The following is a 21,428-nucleotide window of genomic DNA, read 5'->3' on the forward strand; positions in this document are numbered from 1 at the left end:
GGGGGCACCATGTGCTGACCGCAGCATGGTAGAGCCGCAGGCATTGCTGGGCTAAACCACTCATTCTGAGGGGGTGTCGGCAGCTTACTTGACCGCCGCACAGGAAACCAAACTTGTGGGACAGTTTCGAGCTGCTTAAAGTTTGATATATCGGTAGTGGCTGCTATTATTGTTCGATGTGACCGTACTTTATGGTATATAGTCTCAGTGTAACTTTACTGTTCAGAAATTGTTTGATATGAGGGCCAACTCGATATAAGCGGGTTCAATATAGTTGGGTTTGACTGTAGTATGCATTCCTTAATTATACAATTAAACCTTGGTATACTGGACTTTAATATAGAAACGTTCTCAATACAGTCATACCTCGATATAATTAACCTCAATTTAATTACATTCGTGATATAATGAACTATTTTCATTTCCCTACTTCAGTTGCATTCAAAACAGTGCATTTCTTTTTGCGATTTAACAAAGTAATTGTGGGACACAGTTTCGAATTAACGAAGCTTTTGGCTATTTCATGCATGTACTTGAAGCCTGTATTGCTAGTAAATCTAGCAAAAAAAAATTATATATATATATAAATATGTCTTCCGAGGCAAAAGTTATTTCAAGTGTCCTTCTGCATCTAAAGTTTGAGTGGAAAAATTGCTGTCAAAGCAGGTGTGCCGGGATGTGATAGGAAAGAAACACCGCGGTGCCATTTGTTGCATTGGTAAATGACTTGCGGAGGCCGTAGGGCATGCCACAGCTCGTAGCACTCAGACAAACACGAGAGCTGACGATTCCTTTTGTGCAAGGGGATGGGGAAGAAGTGAACGCACAATAATGTGATCAAGCACGCCCTGGCGGGCAGGGAGTCGCGTCCTTAGGCATGCGCCTATCTGCCTTCTCCTTCTCGCGCACGTCCATGCTCTGGCCACACGCCGTATTTTAGACGTCTCTCTGTGGCAAGTGCAAAGCCCGAGCCGAAATGGTTGGTGCCTTTCCGCGCATTGTGTTGGTCCTGTGCGTCTAGCGTTGGCGGGTGTGTAGTCTCAAGTTTCCAAGACACATGCGAAATGCTCACATTGTGACTGCAAGTTCATGGTCATCCAGTGAGATCTGTTAATGTTTGCCTGAGCATGCATGAAACTAATAAAAGCACAAACATTACTTTGTGCAGTTATCGCCATCACTGCTCTGCCTTTATGGCAAAACTGTGACTTCTCTGCATATTTTTTCCCTCTCAGGACTAATAGCCGCACCTTATTACACAGTTTTGAAATTGTGGGTGCCAGCTGAGGGGGCACTAAGCATTCACTTCAACTTGAAGAGAGAGTAAAATTGGTCAAGAAGAAACAGGCCAACCTAGATGCGGTAAGGGTAAAAGCAGACCCATTGAGGTTGGCACTTGCAAACAAATATGCAGCCTTAGAACAGAGAGATGAAGATGACATAGAGGCAACGAATGAAGCCGCAACTAGGCTGGCTTCAGAAGCAGCAGTTGAAGTGGGAAGTAAGGCACCAAGGCAACCAGTAGGTAGGCTCTCCCAAGTAACAAAAGACCTAATAAAGAAACGACAAAGGATGGAAGTGTCTAGCTCAAGAGATCAGATAGAATTTGCGGAACTGTCAAAACTGATTAAAAAGGCAAAAATAAGGGATATTCGAAATTATAATGTGAGAAAGACTGAGGAGACGGTAAAAAATGGACGCAGCCTGAAATAAGTGGGAAGGAAACTTGGCATGGGACAAACCAAGATGTATGCAGTGAAAGATAAGCAGGGTAGTATCATCAGCGATCTCGAAGATATGATGAAGGAAGCCGAAGAATTCTGTACTGACCTGTATAGTACCCAGAGGAGTCACGATACCTCTATTAGAAACAGTAATAAACAGGATACAGAAACTCCTTCTATAGCTAGTGATGAGGTCAGAAAGGCCTCACAAGACATGAAATGAGGAAAAGTGGCAGGAGATGGAAGATGGAATAACAGTCGATTTAATCAAAGATGGAGGAGACATAATGCTTGGAAAACTGGCGGCTTCTTATATGAAGTGCCTATCAACTGCAAGGGTCCCAGAAAATGGAAGAATGCAAGCATTATACTAATCCACAAAAAGGGTGACATTAAAGAATAGAAAAATTATAGGCCCATTAGCTTACTTTCAGTATTATATAAAATATTCACCAAGATAATCTCCACTAGAATAAGGGCAACACTGGACTTTAGTCAACGAAGGGAACATGCAGGTTTCAGGAAGGGATACTCTAAAATGGATCACATCCATGTCACCAATCAGGTAATTGAGAAATCCACAGAGTACGATCAGCCTCTCTATATGGCTCTTATAGATATGAAAAGGCATTTGATTCAGTAGAGTCATAGAGGGATTACATAATCAAGGAGCACAGGACGCTTACGTAAATATCTTGGAAAGTATCTACAGAGATTCCACAGCTACCTCAATTCTCCACAAGCAGAGTAGGAATATACCTATAAAGAAAAGGGTCAGCCAAAGAGACACAATCTCTTTAATGCTATTTACTGTGTGCTTGAATGAAGTAATCAAGCTGTTAAACTGGAAAAGCTTAGGAGTAAGGATCAACGGCGAATATCTCGGCAGCCTTCGATTTGCAGATGACATGGTCCTGTTCAGCAACCCTGGGGATGAGTTACAACAAATGATTGAGGACTTTAACAGAGAGAGTATAAGAGTAGGGTGGAAGATTAATATGCAGGAGACAAAGATAATCATCAATAGCCGGGCAAGGGAACAAGAGTCCAGGATCACCAGTCAGAGAAAGAAACATTTTCCTCTTGTATATCGCCAGCACACCCCTCTCCATCCTGCAATGTTTCTTGGTGCAGAACCGTTCTTTGATACCAAAGCAGTTCTAGTTTTTTTTTTTTTTTTTTCCCAATGATGTCGACTTGCAAGTTTTTAGCCCCATAAATTCATAGCACATCCTCTTTCCAGAGGATTTCACTGTGATGGTAGTTTTGTATAGCACATGCCTCCAGGCTCTTGCATCTCAAGGGCTCTGTTAAGGCAGTAGTGCTTATTGCAAATGTTTATTTATGACATATTTCACTATATAATCATTATTTCACAATGTATCTTTCGTGTCTATTGTACAGCTCATTAACCATTGGCATAATTTTATCTCATATAGGTTTTATGCACTTTGCAGTGACTGTTTTTTAGGCCTCTTTACAGTGACGTAATCTACCCTTCGTCATGCATAGCTCCACTGCGAACTCATTAACACCGGCCTGGCACTCTTTGGCCACACTTGGCCCTTGTGCCACAAAACACCACATTCATCATCATCGCCAGTCAGCCTCTAGAGTCTGCGAAAGAGTATGTTTACCTAGGATAATTACTCACAGGAGACCCTGATCATGAGAAGGAAATTTACAGAATAAAGATGGGTTGGAACACATTCAGCAGACATTGTCAGATACTGACTGGAAGCTTACCATTATCATTAAAAAGAAAGGTGTACTATCAATGCATTCTATCGATGCTGATCTATGGAGCAGAAACTTGGAGAATGACAAACTCTAAAGCAAGTTAAGGACTGCAGAAAGAGCGATGGAACAAAGAATGTTAGGCCTAACGTTCAGAGACAGGAAGGGAGCGGTGTGGATCAGAGAGGAAACAGGTATAGCTGGTATTCTAATTGACATTGAGGGAAAGAAATGGAGCTGGGCAGGTCACGTAATGCATAGGTTAGATAACCGATGCCAACAAAAGGGAAGTGCAGTTGTGGACGGCAGAAGACTAGGTGGGGTGATGAAACTAAGAAATTTGCAGGCGCTAGTGGGAATCGGCACAAGACAAGGTTAATTGGAGATTGGAGGGAGACGCCTTTGTTCTGCGGTGGACATCAAAAAAGGATTATGATGATGAGTGTTTAGCTATGTCATTCGAGATTTATGATGCCGCAAGCCACGTCAATGTATTGCTCTCAGTGTGATTGGCACCACACATGCTGGCGCTTTTAGCCCTGCTTTTATGGCCCGACCTTCTTTGAGTTTGATTATAACTGCTTACTAACAAGATACTATCTACCAGGAAAGCAACATCTTGTCCATAGCACATCATGTATTTAGAACCTCAATACAATGAAGTGTGTTGACACAGGATTTCAATAAAACAAAATTTCACTGCTGCCGATGCAGATGGTCAAGTGGTTGAATTGCAAGCTGTTGTTTGAAAAATGTACTCTTCCCAAATCGTGCGTTACGCCACCAAGAGCGACTGCTGATGCGGAGCAGTGTCATGTTCCGTATAAAGTCCATGTGCAATAAGATTCTATCGTGCTATGCGCGCTGTATGTGTTGGGTGCGAGTTAGGTTAGTTAGAGGGTTAGGTTGGCGCGCGTCTCCTTTTCTAGCGTGGCCGTGGCTGCGCATGGCTGTCAGCGCAGCTGAGCACATATGCAGCCTGTGCGCCCGATTTTAGAGGTAGTCTACTGCGTGTACGAAGAGTGAGCGTGTCGAGATGGTGTGGCATCATTGCACTTTCTTCCCATGCATTGTGTACTGGAGGTTGAGTAATTTTCAGATACATGGACGCAAAAGCATGGCTGGCTTCGCTTCGTTCCGCGGATGCGAAGATATCGTCGACACAGCATGAAACCATGTCTTTTGTTGCCGACCGTCAAATGCAACAAAATAACTTTCTTTTCTCATTCAAATTTGCTTTTTCCAATTGCCAGACAACTTGAAAATTTTGCAGCCCCTTCCGTGTAATAAAAAGCCATCTGCGACAGCTTTTTTGTAACGGTGTGTGAATCCCGAATATCGACCGTTTATTCGGACCTCACGGGGACTGCGGAAATGTCCGAATATACAAGTGTCTGAAAAAGCAGGTTACGAAAAAAAAGAAATCTTTTATTTGCACGCACTTATTCGGGTTTGGCAGTAGGCTTGATGAAACCATGAATGCTTCGTTGCATGCTGTTCCTTTTACGTGCAATCAGATAAGCCTGAATCTCGGAGAGGGTCGTACGGTCACTGTAGGCGGCTGAAAGCACAGTCACTGCTTGTGCACGCTCCGCATGCGACGGCAGCGTAGCACATGGTGTGTCATCTTCCGACTCGGAGTCATCGTCCAGAGGTGCAGCAGAAACCTGATGAATGATCTCGCCGTCATCGAGTTCTGCACATGTCAGTACAGCAGTGTGAGCACCTGTGAAACTGTCAAATGAGATGGTGTCCGGAACCACTTTACAGGTCTCGGCAGAGCACTTTCGGCGTCAGTAGGGTGCACATCGGAAAGCAACAAATCCTAGGCCTCCCGGCACCCGCCTGCTGGCATTCCCCAGCGCAGTCTGCGCGGGCACTGTCGGTGCCATTAGACACTTGACGCAATGTTTCTGTATGCCGTGTTGCATCACCGCAACCTCGACACAGCACACAAAGCAAACATCACCACGCGGTCACGCCGATACCAGTCGCACAAACGAAAAACGTGGCCTACTCGCAGCGTTGTGCACGAAGAAACAAACAAATCAGCTGCTGGATTGTCTTGACATGGCTTACTGAGCTGAGACCGGAACTGCTGTAGCCACGAACCAGGCAGAAACGATGATGATGAGCAGGGATTTGCAGGAGCGCCACTTCATGGGGCAGCAAGGAGGCTCCGTTCAAAACAAAAATGCCGTTCAACAAGTCGAACCATGCACCGGTCAGAGTCGGTACATCGTGCTCTCGATCGAGTTGGCTCAAGGAGTGTCCGAAAAATCAGACGAGAGGTTGCAAGGTGTCCGAACTTTCGGCAGTTGTTATACATCATAGTCTATGGGGAGAATGGCGGTGCCGCAAAGCAGACCGAATGATCGAGTATGTCTGAATTTTTGGAGTATGCAAAATCAGTCGGCGACTGTAGTAGATTTGGAATTGAATGTTGAATCACATCGAGGAAAAAGAAGACCACACATCAAATCGAATATCTGAAAATTTTTCTCATATTTTTCATGCTTACAAATTTTGAGCCAGAAAAGGCGGTGCCGCACATGCTTGGGAGTCTCCCAGCATTTCATAACAAGAATGTAGCAAGCGATCAATATCATAGGTACATAGAAATCAAGGTATACAGTAAGGTCTACTCTTATATTATAATAGGAACAGCAAATTATTATGCCAGCACTGATTATAGCTGAAATATAGTATACGATTGTCTGGAAACTATTGTTCTATCTATGGAACTTTTATTTTAAATAACATCAGGAACTCTTTTTTCCTCTAAAACCAATGAATTAGTGATGCTGTGTTGTACTGTCGTACTGTGAGGTTCTTAGTTTAAAGGGACCCTGAAACGATTTTGACGACTTTCTACAAACGTACTGAGTCGTTAGAGTAGGTCATTCTGATCATTAATTGACACATCTAAGTGCTCTGCGCAAAGCGTGTAATTTATTATAAGGTTTTAAAAATGCACATCGCTGCCGATCTCAGCACACAGCTCGGTGGAATTTTAAGCCGCCCCTACCCATATGACCGAAATCACCCATATGACGTCAGTGGGGCGAGCTATCCGATTGGCTGATCAGGGCGCATGATCGATAATTTTTCCAACTTTATGGTAAACAAATGATGTTCATAATAGTTGGAATGTTAGTTAATTTGTTTTTATAAAAAGAAAGTAACATATAGAGAATGCACAAGAAAAATTTTTCAGTACACTTAAGCACTTCCGGCACACAGCAAGTGTCGCCTGCTTGTGTTACAACGTGCTCCGTCTTTGACGAGAGCTCCGCCATCAGTATCGGTTTGTCTTTTCGCGAGCGCTATGATTCGACTTTGTTGCGTTGCGGACTGCAGACGTAGCGAGTGGCAATATGTCAAGCTGCGACATCGTGTCCCTCTGCAAGCCAGTTCACGAGCTGACTGGCTGCAGCGCATCGGACTGCCACTATCCGATCGGCGCCAGGATTTGTGCGATTGCAGCCGTCACTTTACACCGGAAGATTACTAACGCAATAGCGTTTCGCGAGTCCGGTATTAGGGTAAACGCAAGCGCAAGGGGACAGGGCCTGGCCGTGTCCCCTTGCGTGTCGTTTGAGGTGATGAACAGAAGCGCAAAGGTGAATGGTCTGCATGGTGCAGCCACCTGGTGGCATAGAGCTCAACCACACACAGTAGCAGTAACAAAATATATTCTTCGTTGCTGCTGGTGTAAATTTTTCGCAGGAGTGTAATCGTTAACACGTTGTTTTTGTAAATGTTTAAAATGTTTTACACTTGGTTAGAGCAACATTAGCTCTTTCTTTGGCTGGTTAAGCTCTGCGCCAACGGCTGGCTGGACCGTGGAGGCAGGCACCGGTATCAGGCAGCTCACGTACGTCTACGCTAAAGTTCCTTCACCAGCTTGAGTTTATGCCTCCACCGTTTCGTCGAAATATTCAAGTAATGTGTGATTACCAGACACGTTCGCTGCTACGACAGAATGCTTGCAACGCACGCTGCTTCGATAGCTTTCGCTTGGGGTCGACGGCCAAGCGGCTAATGGAGAGGTTTCTCGCGGTCGAGGGCGGGCTCCAAAACATCCGGAAGTGAACGATGTGACGTCGCATCGGGACGCAGAGCCAGTGAAGGCGGAGCTTAGCCCCGATCGCTCGGCGAACGAGTTGAGGAGGACAAGCATGGCTAGGGAGGAGGGTAATTTGTAATCGCTTGTAGCTCCATTAGTACGTAACGCTTCACTTAAATTGTGATGTGAATGTTCTACTTAAGCTGTACCCTACGCGTTTACAAAATTTGTCCAAACCGTTTCAGGGGCCCTTTAACAGTGGACCTGTGTTTTGCGGCAATCTTTTATTTATTGCATAGAAAGTTTTGCTTTTCTGTGTTTTTCAAAAATGCAGAAGGGCAATCCTAGCTTTACGGCAGGTGGGTTGTCGTCAATGAGGTTTTATAAGACTTCTAGAGTGGCAGTCCCTGCAACCGCCTACGAGAACATGTGAAGCCACTGCGGCCATATTGCTAGAGGCAAATGAGGCACGTTCCCAGCATAGGCAGCCGTGGAATACGCACGGTATTCGATTGTGTTTGTGGTTCTGCGATAAAAAAATAATGTGAAGAAACCTCTTTAAGATTTATATCAGTTCTCAATTGTGTGTTGTCGGAAAAATTTTCTCTGTCCATTATTTGCCGCAGGCTTTGAGAAAGGCAACTGGTGGGATGCTTCGCCAGTTGGAGACTCCTCCGCTCTGTTAACTTACGAATGTTCTATCATGTGATGTGACTGCATAATATACACTTCTGATTACCTGCTAGTTGGTGAGAAAGGTTTTTCAGGCACTTTTTATAAAGACCTAGTACATTTTCCACCAGCAAATTCTGATAATGCAGCGCGAGGATCATTTATTGGTTTATTGTATCTCTCGTCAGGGAGGGCTGTCACATGACTGTAGACATGTGGAGAAACTGCGCTTCATATTTTTTTATCTGCCCCAGCTAGTTCCCAAAGGGCCCTCACTACATTGGAGACCTTACTTTATTCACAGTATTCTAGTAAGAGCTGTTTCATTTTGGTGCATAACTTTGACCAAAGTAGCAACTTATCTGGGCAGGTCCAGCTAGGCCTATTTTAATTCAGCAGCAGGGAAAAATATCACGAGGCACTGCTGCCCACAGCTCTGGTTTTTAAAGCTGAGAGGTATTTCTTGTGCATGGGCTGTTTTACCCTCCAGAAAGAAACTGTTCTTGGTAACACTCAGCCAAGCAAACCTATCATGTGTTTGATTTAATCCTTTGCCCTCTTTCCCATGTTTGTTTTTCCAGGGAATGGATTCGGAAAACGAGCGCAGAGTCTTTGAAATGATAATGAACACTGCACGACAGAACTCTGCCCAGTACTTCTTGCTCACTCCTAAGGTATGGACATGTGGAAACCTCTGTCAGTTGTTGTCTGTGAATAGTTGTACAATGCTGAATTTTACGCACAAAATGTAGTCCGAAAGACTACACTCAAACCTTATTATAACAATGTAATGGATAAACGATGTTAACGCAATTCCTGTCGAAATTCCCTATTGAGATCCATTTATTTAAAACCTTGTTTTAACAAAGGAAAATTTTCCTGTGAAGGGATATATAACTAACTTAAATTATCCCCAAGACGGAAAACCACCTGACTGCTGCGCACCAAGTAGTATATCGCTTTCTGTGGGGTTTGGCACTCGTTCGGCGCAGCGGTTAAGAATTCCTGCATTGGATGCATTGCTGAGCACCACTGATTTTCCTTATAGCCATGTGCAAGCAGCATTTCACCATCAGCATTGCAGTTCTCTCTATGACCGTGACCTGCAGCCCAGTCTGACAAAGCAAGGCATGGGCTCCAAGATTGTACCAGCACAATCTTGGAGGCCACACCTAGCTGCCAGCCTGCACAGCGCATCATGAAAGAGAGAAGTAGTATGGCGATAGTGAGCCACAGGTTCTGCCCAGCAATGCACGGCAGCGTGAAGGACCAGTGCATCTACTTCTATGTCTCTCTGTGCCACGCTGCACTGGCTGCCCAAATCAAACCAGCGCGGCAAGCCTCACTGGCTACACGGCGGATGACTGGCTGTGTCCCTAACCTCCCCGCTCACGCAACAAGACCATGTAGGAGTAGCGGTTCGGCTGCATAGTCAGCATGCCATGTTGTGTGCCACGTGCCTTTCTACCACAATGGACTTTGTTCACGTCACAGCATGCTTGCTGTTCTGTTCGACCGTGTCACTGCTTCGCCAGTTTGACAACTACATGAACTAGCCAACTGCAACTCGAACGCAAAATACAGTCATATTGAAGCAGAAGGCAGCTCTTGTAGTGGCTGTCACGTCAGGTGCTAAGAGATCATGTGAATGTTCCTTTGCTGTTGTTTTGCCAGGATTTCATCTCATACGTGGCTGCATAGTGATTTCGCGGGTTGCAAGGTTGTGTTCTTTGCATGTTTAAATTTGTGCACACCAATGAGCACATATTTCAGCAAAGGGCACTAACGGATATAAATAAATAATTTCGGCTCCCCCTTCAACTTTGTTACAAGGAGGTTCGAGTGTGTACTGAAAAGAAGTGCAGGGTCTTTGACTTGGATGCTTTCCCTGCATGTTCCTAGCCTCTGCTGGCCCTTGTGGAGGCCTAAGAGCATGCTGGAGTCCTTTGTCATGGCATCACTCTTGTTTCCTTTTTGTTGTGTGGCAAAGCAAGCTCAGCTGCCCATGAAAATTTTGCAAGCTAGTTCTCGTGGCATCTTTTGCATGCTTTAAGGTGATTCTGGTGCAGATGTGATGGTGACGAAGGCAGCAAAATGTTTGTTCATCCGTTCATATTAAAGCTTTTTTTCTTGAATAATTTATTTTCTTTGTTTTTATTTTTGTCTAATTTTCTTATTTCTGTGAGGAGAACTACGAAGACACGGTGGGGGGGGTTAGAACATGATAATGAATCAGGGCAGGGCGAACCAGCACAGGTCCTGTCTTACGCTCATGTTTAAATCCCCTGGTCTTTGTTAAGAAACTTCAACATAGTCATGAAGGTTTTAATGGATTGTGTGCTGTCGAGTGATTGCGTCGAGTCAACAGCAAGGCAGAAAGCATGTGCTAAATTCAAATTTTCTTGCCGATAGAGCCTCGCAGCTTTCAGATAGAATTAAATTTTTCTACTTGCAGCTGCTTCCAGACCTTCCCTATGCTGAGAACGTGACCATGATATTCATCAGCAAGTGCACCATCCATATGCCTGACTGGGATCCCGACTCACTTGTTGGTCGTGGCACCGGCTTCGCTGCCCGTGTCCGACACAGTGCATAACATGTCAGGTCTTCGTGCTGTGTAGCTGTACAGTCAAACTGTCAACATGCAGCTTCTGTATGTTGCATAAGGTATTCTGCCTTATTAAAGATGTAGTATTTTAAGACACCTGAAGCAATGTGAACAAATCCCTGCTAAAAAAAAGTATTGTTATAATGGTGCTGCTGTGAGATTTAAATGTAAATTTTTTTAGTGCCAGGACTTGTGCTGGGTACGCGCAGCTTTCAACTTGTTCTATGCGTTTTCACAACGAAGTTGTGTACTGATATTGTTGTAAAGGACCAGACCTAAAATTTGCACGAAGCTGTTTTTGATGTTGTAGATAAAGTCCTGCGCAATTTTAATTTCGGTTCAGAAGAACACTGCTAAAGTTTTAACAGTAGTTACTGCCTTATTTATGAAGGTGCCTTGAACGCATTTTAGCTCTTTCTGCATAAGTTGCGAGTGCACAGAAGAGCAGAAACTATGTGGGTATCGGAAAGCCACAATGCTTGTAGCCTGGATGCAACTCTGCTCTGGTGTATTTTGTCGTAATGTACAGTACGGTGCACTGTCAAAGGGAACATCCAGTCAGTATTTGCCTGCAAATTGCTACTGAATTAAGGCACGGTAACATACTGACGATCATTTAGGGTATAGATATCGGCCCAATGTACACTGTTGGCCATCTTTTCCCCTCAGTAATGTAGGAGCATTTCAGTTATATTGGCTTTATTAACGCATGGGTTTTTTCTTTAACAGTGGACTGTACTGCATACTTCATCATTGTTTCATACTGGCCTAGCCTTGATGTTAAAGCATTACGTCATCTTTTGACTGCATTTCATTATGTGAAGTTGTGGCCAACTTATATAATGGCTTAAGTGTGATAGTCATGTACAATTTTAAAATTTATGTTAAGTAGGAATAAAATCCTAAATGTTGATAATTGAGCTTGCCTGTTAGTACAGCAGTATATGAAATTGTTGCATTGGGACTCACGGACAGACATAAAAATGGTAACATGGGAATGCTCATGTGTTGCTTTTTTATATAATGCGCTCTTGTAGATTGACGACGCACATATGGAAAAACGATGCTTTATGTCCTATGTTTCGGCTGAGGCCCAGCCTTCATCAGGGAACACATGAAACGGTAAAGCTTCTGTGCGTGTGTGTATATATGTAATATATATAGTTTGTTGTTGATGTGACCTTGCACTATGATTTAACAATTTCCTGTCCCCTGGAAAAACAGTAGTTCTAGGGTAGTGGAGTAAATATTTGTTTCTCTCTCGCAGAGCATGGTCGATACTTAAGCCTATAGAGTAGCAGATTGTAAAGGAAGAAATTCTCTTTCCATGGTACTAGTCCCAAACAATGTTTATTGGAAAGAATACGAAAATATACACAAACAAAAATTTTGTAAAACAAAATGAACCATATAAAAATGCTAATGTTGCTTCACACAGAGAGAACACCAAGAAATTTTTTAGTCTACATTTTCAACACAAAGGATCTGTGCCATATTCCAGCAAATATCAGCTTTCAATGTAAAGTATTCTCATATCTAAGATACGTAAAAAACGTTAGCCCTATATGTGAGGTCGACTCCTGGCCGTTTTTTGTTGCGAAACAACTCGTTGTGTGGGCCCTGACAAGTGAACTTGACCGAAGGATTTTAACACCCGGCAGATAAAAACTGTGACTGTTAGAACATGCAGGATGGAACATGCAGCTGTGGAAGAACGCGCTGTGGAAAGAACCGCTGTGGAAGTGACGAGCGCGTGTCTGCGCGAGACGAGCACGTATGACTGCACTGCACACCGCATCTGGGGTATGAGCCACTTAAAGGGACTCTAAAGGCAAATAAGTCGACGTGGACTGTTTAAATACCATTCCAGAAACCTCGCAACGCTTGTTTCGTGCCAAGAAATGACCTAGTTTGCAAGAAAATTGCTCCGGAAGGGTCCGAGTACCTTTTTTCGAAATTCACATCTCCCGCCGCCCAACAAAGGGAGTGGTGACGTTGCAATTCGCCATCACGACCCCATGACCACCCTTTGCTGCCGTCGGTGAGTAAAACGTCGCCCGATAGACGGCGGTACCGAGTCAAGACAAAGCGGTGGATTAGCCGCTGCAGCTGCATTTTGATCAAGTGGCGTAGGCCGTTCGGGCATGCCGCGGCATCACGTGGACGTTGAATTCTCGGCTACTCGCAGTTTGTGCGAGTTTCGCGAGCCAGTAAAACCAGCGCAGCACTACGCGATAACGAAACAACTGAAGCGTGGGCGGCGCGGAGTCGAGCGAAAACGAAACCTTTCGACCTTCGCGTCGTTGTCAAGGGTAATTTCAGTCAGTTCTTTTTTTCTAGAAATCACATATAACTGGACAAGTAGCATTTTATTTCGTCTTATACTACAATGCAAAGATGTTTTTTTGCAATTAGTGGTTCAGTACTAGTGACAAAGGAGTGTTTTCATCATCGGGCAAGTACTTGAATATCCCATGGGAGTCTCTAATCATGTCCTGCATTTACCTCAATTTCTCTATTATTAAGGCTCTATTCGCGATAATAGTGACGCCTTAGAGATTCTCGAGTACTACTCTATCGCTTTAGCTTGACTTAATATTTACATTCAGTGTCCCTTTAAGGCTTTTGCCATAAAACATGGTACCAAAAATGGCCGATGGCGCAAAAAGTAAAAAACACTCGGAAGAAATGCTCGAATTGACGTAAAATTTTTCAGTATCTTCCCTACACTCTAAGAGAAGTTTACACCCTTTGAGTCGTATCTTACCACACAACAATAAACGCCATCTGTCTTGTCCGCATTTCCTTTCTTTAACGCTGCGAGTCCGGTACATCCCAGTAACGAACGGCATGCGCGTTGTCAGCATGACAGCATTGCCGACAAGAAAGTAGTGTGCACGGCGTTTTCAAGTGATAGTGCTTTACAGCACAGTGGTCACCATGGCCTTGACATTGTGGTAAAAAAATTGAAGTTAATTTATTATTTACAAAACCTATTGAATATACATATATTGAATATTACAAAACCTATGTGAACCCGCAGCGTTTAAATGGGCCCTGAACCACCCCTCGGGCTTGGTGAAATAACATAGTCCGCAGGTAGCATACGCTACTGTGAACATCTCAGCCAAGTTCTGCTGTCGTACGTGGTCCGCGGAGCTCGCAAGCGGAGCGCGAAGTCACCTTTTTCTCAAACGCTCTCGTTTCAAAAACATGATCCTCGCTCTCTTCTGTGTGCTTTATTTCGCCATAAAGCACACTCCAATACGCGGCTGCTATTGGTCGCTGCGCTCGGCTACACCGCGGCCGCCGCGAGGTGCCGCCACGAGTCCAGCGGCTAAGCGCACTGCGGCTCTCCGAGGACAGCCGCGTTTGGCTTACGTTTAGCGCGGCATAGGCACCAAATCGGAAATTTGAACTGCGCGCCACGGTGACGTCTCCGCCGTAGCCTTCGCAGTGCAAGGCATTGGAGGAGGAAGGGGAGCACAGCTGAGGCCGTGTTTGATTGCCGATAACTGCGCTTCTGCTGAACGCATTGAAGTACTTTTAGCGGCAAAGTTGTTCTGAAATAACCCATCTTCACTTCAAATGTCTTTCTCCACTTCGATAAAAAGTGGTTCAGGGCCCCTTTAAACGCTGCGAGTTAAGCGGTGTCACTAAATCCATTCGATTGGTAGACGCTTAGCAAGCGTGTCAGAGAACTAATTTACCAAAACCAAGTGGAATAAGTTTTCTGGTCAGATTTAGAGCACAGCAGATGAATAAGACATATCGACTGCGTAAAAACGTAAATATCGGAACGGCTTAGCCCGTTCACGCGGGACTGAACAAATCGCTTCCGTTTCTCGCGCCTTTCGGACCAATCAGTATTTGACGGCGGCTTTCAGCTAGCTCAAGGGCGAAAATATGCTACTTAATCTGTACAAAGCTCGAGTAATTGTCATTGCCATGTTAAGAATATGCGGCCAAGCACGTACCACAGAATTTAGTCCTGCTACCACGAATGTCGACAAGCACAGAAAAATTAGGGACAGTATGCAGAATAAATGCATTTTCATGGTAGGAAAACTACGTTGCTTGTGTTCTTTTGAATCGTGCTGTATTCGTAACCTTCCAATCTGAAGATAATGAAAAATTTAAGCTGTCAGAATATAGCATGTAACTATAGACGTAGACGATCGAATATCGACTTTTTCAAATGCGTATTTAATACGAATAGTAAGTATCGAATAGACAAACGCAGATGCACATATTTACAGCGGTAATATATGTTTCGGTAAAATTAGGAACACACACTCAATAGACAGTCACCTACCACGCAGAATTAAGATCGTTTTAAACACACGATCACAACAGTCATGGAAAGAACTACACGAATAGCCGCTTGACACCTTTAAGCCTGGTGGCGAACAAGCTTTCCAAGAATTGCAGGCATTTGAAACTGACCAACTTTTCAAAAATGCATAATAAATAGTTGAGAAAAATGTAAGAAGTTATGGAAACGGAACAAAAAAAAAAAAAAAAAAAACGCTAAGGAGGTATTTGTGTACCCTAGAAAGAATGCAGAGCATTATACAAGAAGAAAAAAAACATCACTGGTTGTGACGTAAGAGCTAAAATTCCTACATGACTAGGCTGCAAGAAAGACTAATTGGTAGACCATAAGCACAATATAGCCGATTGTCATGTACTGGACGAAGAGAAGGGGAACCGAGGGGCGCGGTTTTGTAAGAACACTCGCACGTATTTGTTAGAACCATATGAAAACAACAGAGAATGAAGAAACGGAAAGCATAGGATAAATTATTTGTAGTTTCTAATTGAAGTGCAGGAATGAGAAGCTAATGGAAATGGAGGAAAACTCAACTCTCTGACCGTGAGTGCCGAATCCACAACCTCTGCATTACGCGTCGCGTTGCACTACGAATTGTGCAACGGCGACGACGGCAGTTCCCACATCCATGTAGCCTAGGGTATTTTTCTTTGTACACAACATCTAACCCAAGGAGTGTTAATCAGCGCAAAACAACCATCGCAAAAAAAAAATAAAATTATGCGGTTTTACGTGCCAAAACGACGATCTGATTGTGAGGCACGCCGTAGTGTCCAGGGACTCCGGAAATCTGGACCGCCTGGGGTTTTTTAACGTGCACCTATATCTAAGTACACTGCTGTTTCCGCCCCCATCGAAATGCGGCCGCCGTGGTCGGGATTCGATCCCGCGACCTCGTGCTTAGCAGCCCAACACCATAGCCACAAAGCAACCCCGGCGGGTCCTGCAAAGACAAAAACAAAGCTTATATTACCCATCTGCTTTTTGCATTGCGTCAGAAACCTTGTCGCTGTTTTACTTCTGATAATAATAATTTGCAATACTTTGTTCAGCAGATGGAGAACACCAGCCTGACTTGAACAGTCGGTTGTTGCGAAATACTTGGTTAGTTTTGATATTCGAAAATACCGAATAGTTCATTTTCGAATACGAATAAAATATTGCACACCAACTATTCATATTAGAAACTTGGATGTTCGCCTATATATCCTATAGTAAATACATTACTAAAGATAAAACCCTCTATACTCTGTTGGTAAAGTCACCGTTTTCCTTCAGCTGCGCGAACATTAGACGAACATGACACGCCTAAGTGAATGATTTACTTCACGCTAGATTATATTAGGGTGTTTCAAATACCTACATTCTTAAAATCCACTTCACAGTTATAGCGAGTTTCCTTTTTTTTTTTTTTTGTCTCACTTCAGTGACACGCTTGTATACGTGCCACCTGGGCTCGCTCTGAGTATGCATTCTCCGCCCAGTCGTGAACGATAACTTTCGTATAATCTCCAATGAGTATTTACCAACAAATCATCATGTCATTAACACATTAAATAAAAGAACCTGCCATCGCTTATTCGTCCGTGGCCGCTGAAGCGGCATCCTCCCAACCGGAAGGAGCCGGGTGGTAGGGAGGGAGGTTAGGTAGATGCCGCTAATCTAACCTCCGCTCCCCTTGGAAGGATCCCTCCTTGTCGGGCTTTGTGGTAAACCATACGAAAAACGAACATGTACTGCAGAAGTCAAAGGGGAAATTATGTGCGGGGTAGTGCAGCTGCCGTTGTTGGCGTGGGGCGCCAATGCGGACAGAGTAGCGGCGGCAGAGCGATCCCAGGTTGCACGTACTGCGAAGATCACTTTCCAAGATATATATATATATATATATATATATATATATATATATATATATATATATATATATATATATATATATATATATATATATATATATATATATATATATATACAGAGAGAGAGAAGGGTGACTTGCCCCCCACACGAAAAATAGTTGGAACGCTACTGGTTGGGTATGGGTGTTTCGGAATTTCGTTCGAAATTCTTTTTGCTGAAGCGTCGTATCCTTTGTTTTGCAGACGGTGCATTGGCTTAAAAACAGTCGGTTGTTGCGAAATATTAGAATGTACCGAATAGTTCACTTTAGAATACGAATCGAATATTACACACTCACTATTCGTATTCGAAACTTCGGATAGTCACCCACCTCCACGGTTTGCTTACGGCAGCGCACGTTGTTGTCACGTTTTGATTGACGGTGTGACAGACGTGATGACTACGGCGCGACGACGGTAGCGTCAAGACGACGTCACGTGACAGGACAATGGCTGCGCACCTGCGCCTGTTTCTCCGCTCGTTTGCATCACGGATGGAGGCCCAACACTCCATCCGACCATTCACTTTAAAATCTTGCGTACCCCACGCACTGCGGGAGTCGGGTCTACAACTCTAAAAATGATTCTGTGGCGAGCCGGCAAGAGGAAGCACCGCGACAGTAGACGCGACAGTGGACTCCAGCAGTGAACGCGCCCCGCAACCGTCAGCCCAGGCGGCGGAGAAGCGTCTTTGTACGCACGCCTACGTCCTGTTGTGAGCCTGTGTTGTGAAGGCTCCCTGTGGGGAGTCGCGTGACGCAGTGCCACCACCTTGTATGGAACTCTATGCCACCACCGACCGCAGTGCTCGTCTGAACCTTCAGACGCCATCAGAGCTGTCGCGCGATAGCGCATGCGTTTAAAAAAAATTGGCAGTGGCTTAGCTCGGCTATGCCAGGATATACGTAGCTAAAGCTAAGGCATAGCATGGTTAGCCTTGATTAATCTTGATTGCAAGTTCAGGTTAGTCTGGTTGTCTAGCTATGTTGCGGCGTTCAGCCAGTTGTTCGGCGCGCTGTTCGTATGTTTCCTGGGCGATTCGTTTCCTCTTCATCTCGTTCTGATGTAGATTCCAGGCCTCCTCCTGCTTATCAGAATTGTCGCCGTCCACACTGCCGCCTCAACTGTGGTTGCGGCGCACGCGAGCTCTCCTTTTCAATTCTCCGACATGTTATCAGGCATGCGACCCAGCGGACGAAGTGAGCGGAGGCGAGTGCAACGACGAGGAATGCGGTGTGACGTCATACCAAACGGCGGGGGCGGAAAGGCGTGCAGCGGCGGAACACCTGTGGCTCGGTGCTACTAGTGGCGCATGCGCAGTAGTGACCAGGGAGCGAGAGAGAGAAATATCCGTGGCGAGGCGCGCGTTGTGACGTCATGTGCCTCCTCGGAGCACCGCCACGGCGAAATCGCAAGTTCGCGGCCAGTAAAGCTTTCCGTTAAAAAAAAGCTATTGGGCGTTCGGCGACAAACATAAACAAACGCTGCGCGCGCAACTCGCTTGCGCGAAAGCGACAGGCTTTGCGTCGGTGGAGAAATTCCGGCCGCCAACCACTACGAAAGCCGGTGAAAGAGCCAAAGAAAAAATAAAAAAACGCTCCCTTGCTAAGTATTCGTTTGGATTTTTGCTTTCTTTTTCTAGCCCACCACGGCTTCACGTGCTACTATGGTCGGTTCATTATTTGTAAATTTTCCAGAATTTTTAAATATCGTCTGTTCCGGATGACGTAATTCTAGTCCTTGAGCTGGATTATTCAAGGAGGCGGACGTGCACGAAAAATTGAAACATGTAATAGAATAATTAAAAATAACTAATTGTTAATTAATTACATTACATATTGCAATTTACGGATTGCAGCTGTGTGCAAGGTGTATCCACTTAGAACCACTTTCCAGAACGGCACCAGTTTGTAAATAGGCGCCGTCAAACTCTCCGTAAAAATGCACTGTTGTTCCACTTACTTTTTAAATAAAACTTTCTTAGATGCATTGAAGCACAAAAGTAACTGGAACACCCATGAATTTAGTCCCACACTTTGGGACATAATATCTCGAAACTGGTGTCATCCCAGAGATTGAAGTGAATACGTCTTGAAAACTCAACGGCTACAATTTGTAAACTGCAATATGTGCAGTAAAATAATCAATTCGCAAGTTAATTGGTGATGTTTTGATAATTAGATGAATATGTGTTTCGATTTCTCATGCTATTGATGTCCGCCTCTTCGAACAACCCAGTTCAATATTTTTTTTACCTTCATTCTTTCCTGATCATTCTTACGCAAAGCTTGAGAATGATCACACCGTATAAGGCGGCTTATAGTAGCACTATGTGCCCAATGACAAAGTAAGCCAGTGAAAGCAACGTTGTTCCTCGTTACATTTTTTCTGCTTTGCGATCGAATGAATCCTTTTCTTTTCCCGGTTTCTTCCTTAAAAAAAAAAGAAAAAGAAAGAAAAAGTCAGTGCCCTTCCACTCTGTGAAGGATGACCACCGAAGCTGTGTATGTGGGCCCCTTAATGGCGAACTGCACCTCCGCCGTGGGTCGGCCCGGCATTGCACTATCTTCGGGATCTGCCCATATATGGGGAGTTTTGTGTCTACACACGGACACGATCCTGTCGGAACTAGCCCTTAAGAGGAAGCTTTAGCTCGGGTGCCCTTATCTAAATACATGTAAAAGTAGAATTCGTTTTTTTGGGCAACCACTTCACCAAATTCGACAATGTTTGTCGCATTAAAAAAAAAAAAACAACTTAAAATCTAGTGACTGTTGGTTTCGGATTTTTTATTGAGGCCGTCAATTTTTTATTAAAAATTGGCAAAAATAGAAAATTTTCAAAAAAGCAAACTATCACGTGTACAACTCTGTAACTCAGCAACGAAAATTGATAATACAATTCTGTGAAATGCATCTAATAGTACATCTAAAGCGGACAAAAATCATATGTTACACATGAATCTCAAGAAATTTAGTAATATGGCAATATAGCTTTTACAGAACCCTTGTAAACAACGTAACAAATTCACGTAAGATATAACATGACGTATCGAATTTGTCCGCTTCGATGATCTAATGAATCCCGTTTACAAAACCGAGATATCTGCTTTTTATGAAGAGCTATGAATCTGTAAACTTCGTGCTTCTATTTTTTTTCAAGCTTTCGAATTTTTGAATATATTTTTAACAAAATTAGGGACCTAAATAAAAATTACTCGGCCATCAGTCACTAGAATTTAACTTGCTCGCTCAAATTCAACAAATTTCATTAAAATCGGTGCAGGGGTTATCTCAGAAAAACGTTTTTGCGTTTTACATGTATTTGAATAGGCCGTGTCAGAGTTGGGCCCGAGCTAAAGCTTCCTCTTAAATTATGAGGTTTTACGTGCCAAAACCACTTTCTGATTATGAGGCACGCCGTAGTGGAGGACTCCGGAAATTTCGACCACCTGGGGTTCTTTAACGTGCACCTAAATCTAAGTACACGAGTGTTTTCGCATTTCGCCCCCATCGAAATAAAATAAAGCTTCCTCTTAACAGCTTCGCTGTAAAATACGTCTCGTCTGTGTTTCTTAATTTATTAATTAATAACGACGAACGCGGGAGCAGTGGCACGAGCGCGTTCGTGCGGTAGCTTGCTTGCTTGAAGGCCTTTATTGAAAACAAGAAGAGAGGTGGAGCCCTTAAGGGGCTCCGCAATGGGTGGAGTCCCTATTCCGGGACCCCATTGGTACAAGCCGCCAGCTTAGCCCTCTGGACCAAGGCCTTCTGGTCCTGAAGGTCCGAGCAACCGAGCTGCGTCGCCTCCCACTCCTCTCGGGTTGGGTTAGGGTTGAGGGAAAGAGCTGAATTTAGCTGACAAGCCCAAACCATGTGGTAGGTGTCAGCCACTTCCCCACAGTATTGGCACTTGCCAGTGAAGGAACAATCGAAATGTTTCAAGTATGCGGGGCACAATAAAGTGTTCGTGAAAAGTCGGATCAAGATTCGTTCATTAGCCTTGCCAAGCCCTTTTGCAGGAGTTGGGTATTGGCGATGCCCATCTTTGTAAAAGGAAGATAGCTGCCTTTGGATTCCAGGTACTCATGGTCTAACTGGGACGCCCGGTAGATGAGTGCTCGGGGCCGGCGTGTTCGCGGCTTCATTCCCTGCTAGGCCCTGGTGGCTCGGAGTCCAGACCAGGCAATGGGGGGTAGGACCAATTCTCCCGTTGCTATAGGTCTCCAATATTCGTTCCGCTAGTGGGGTGACTCAACCAGCTTCATAATTTCGACAAGCCCCGCGCGAGTCGGTTATGATATATTGAGACTGGGGGTCAGAGACAGCTAGGGCAATAGCTACTTCTTCTACATGTGTTGAGCCCGAGGCTTTGAAAGTGAGCCCATCTACTC

At 44.4% G+C, this 21,428-nt stretch overlaps 1 protein-coding gene across 1 annotated transcript in view; it reads left to right on the forward strand.

The window, feature by feature from the left end:
• Nucleotides 1–13,607, forward strand: part of SMC5 (structural maintenance of chromosomes 5) — a 108,724-nt gene extending 95,117 nt beyond the window's left edge. The window contains exons 24-25 of the mRNA XM_050193372.3: nucleotides 8,784–8,876; nucleotides 10,658–13,607. Coding sequence (XP_050049329.1) covers nucleotides 8,784–8,876; nucleotides 10,658–10,798 — 234 coding nt within the window. The 3' untranslated portion in view covers nucleotides 10,799–13,607. The remainder of the gene's footprint in view (nucleotides 1–8,783; nucleotides 8,877–10,657) is intronic.
• The last annotated feature ends 7,821 nt before the right edge of the window (nucleotides 13,608–21,428 follow it).

The sequence above is a fragment of the Dermacentor andersoni genome, chromosome 3 (genome assembly GCF_023375885.2).
Source record: "Dermacentor andersoni chromosome 3, qqDerAnde1_hic_scaffold, whole genome shotgun sequence".
Lineage (NCBI taxonomy): Eukaryota > Metazoa > Arthropoda > Arachnida > Ixodida > Ixodidae > Dermacentor > Dermacentor andersoni.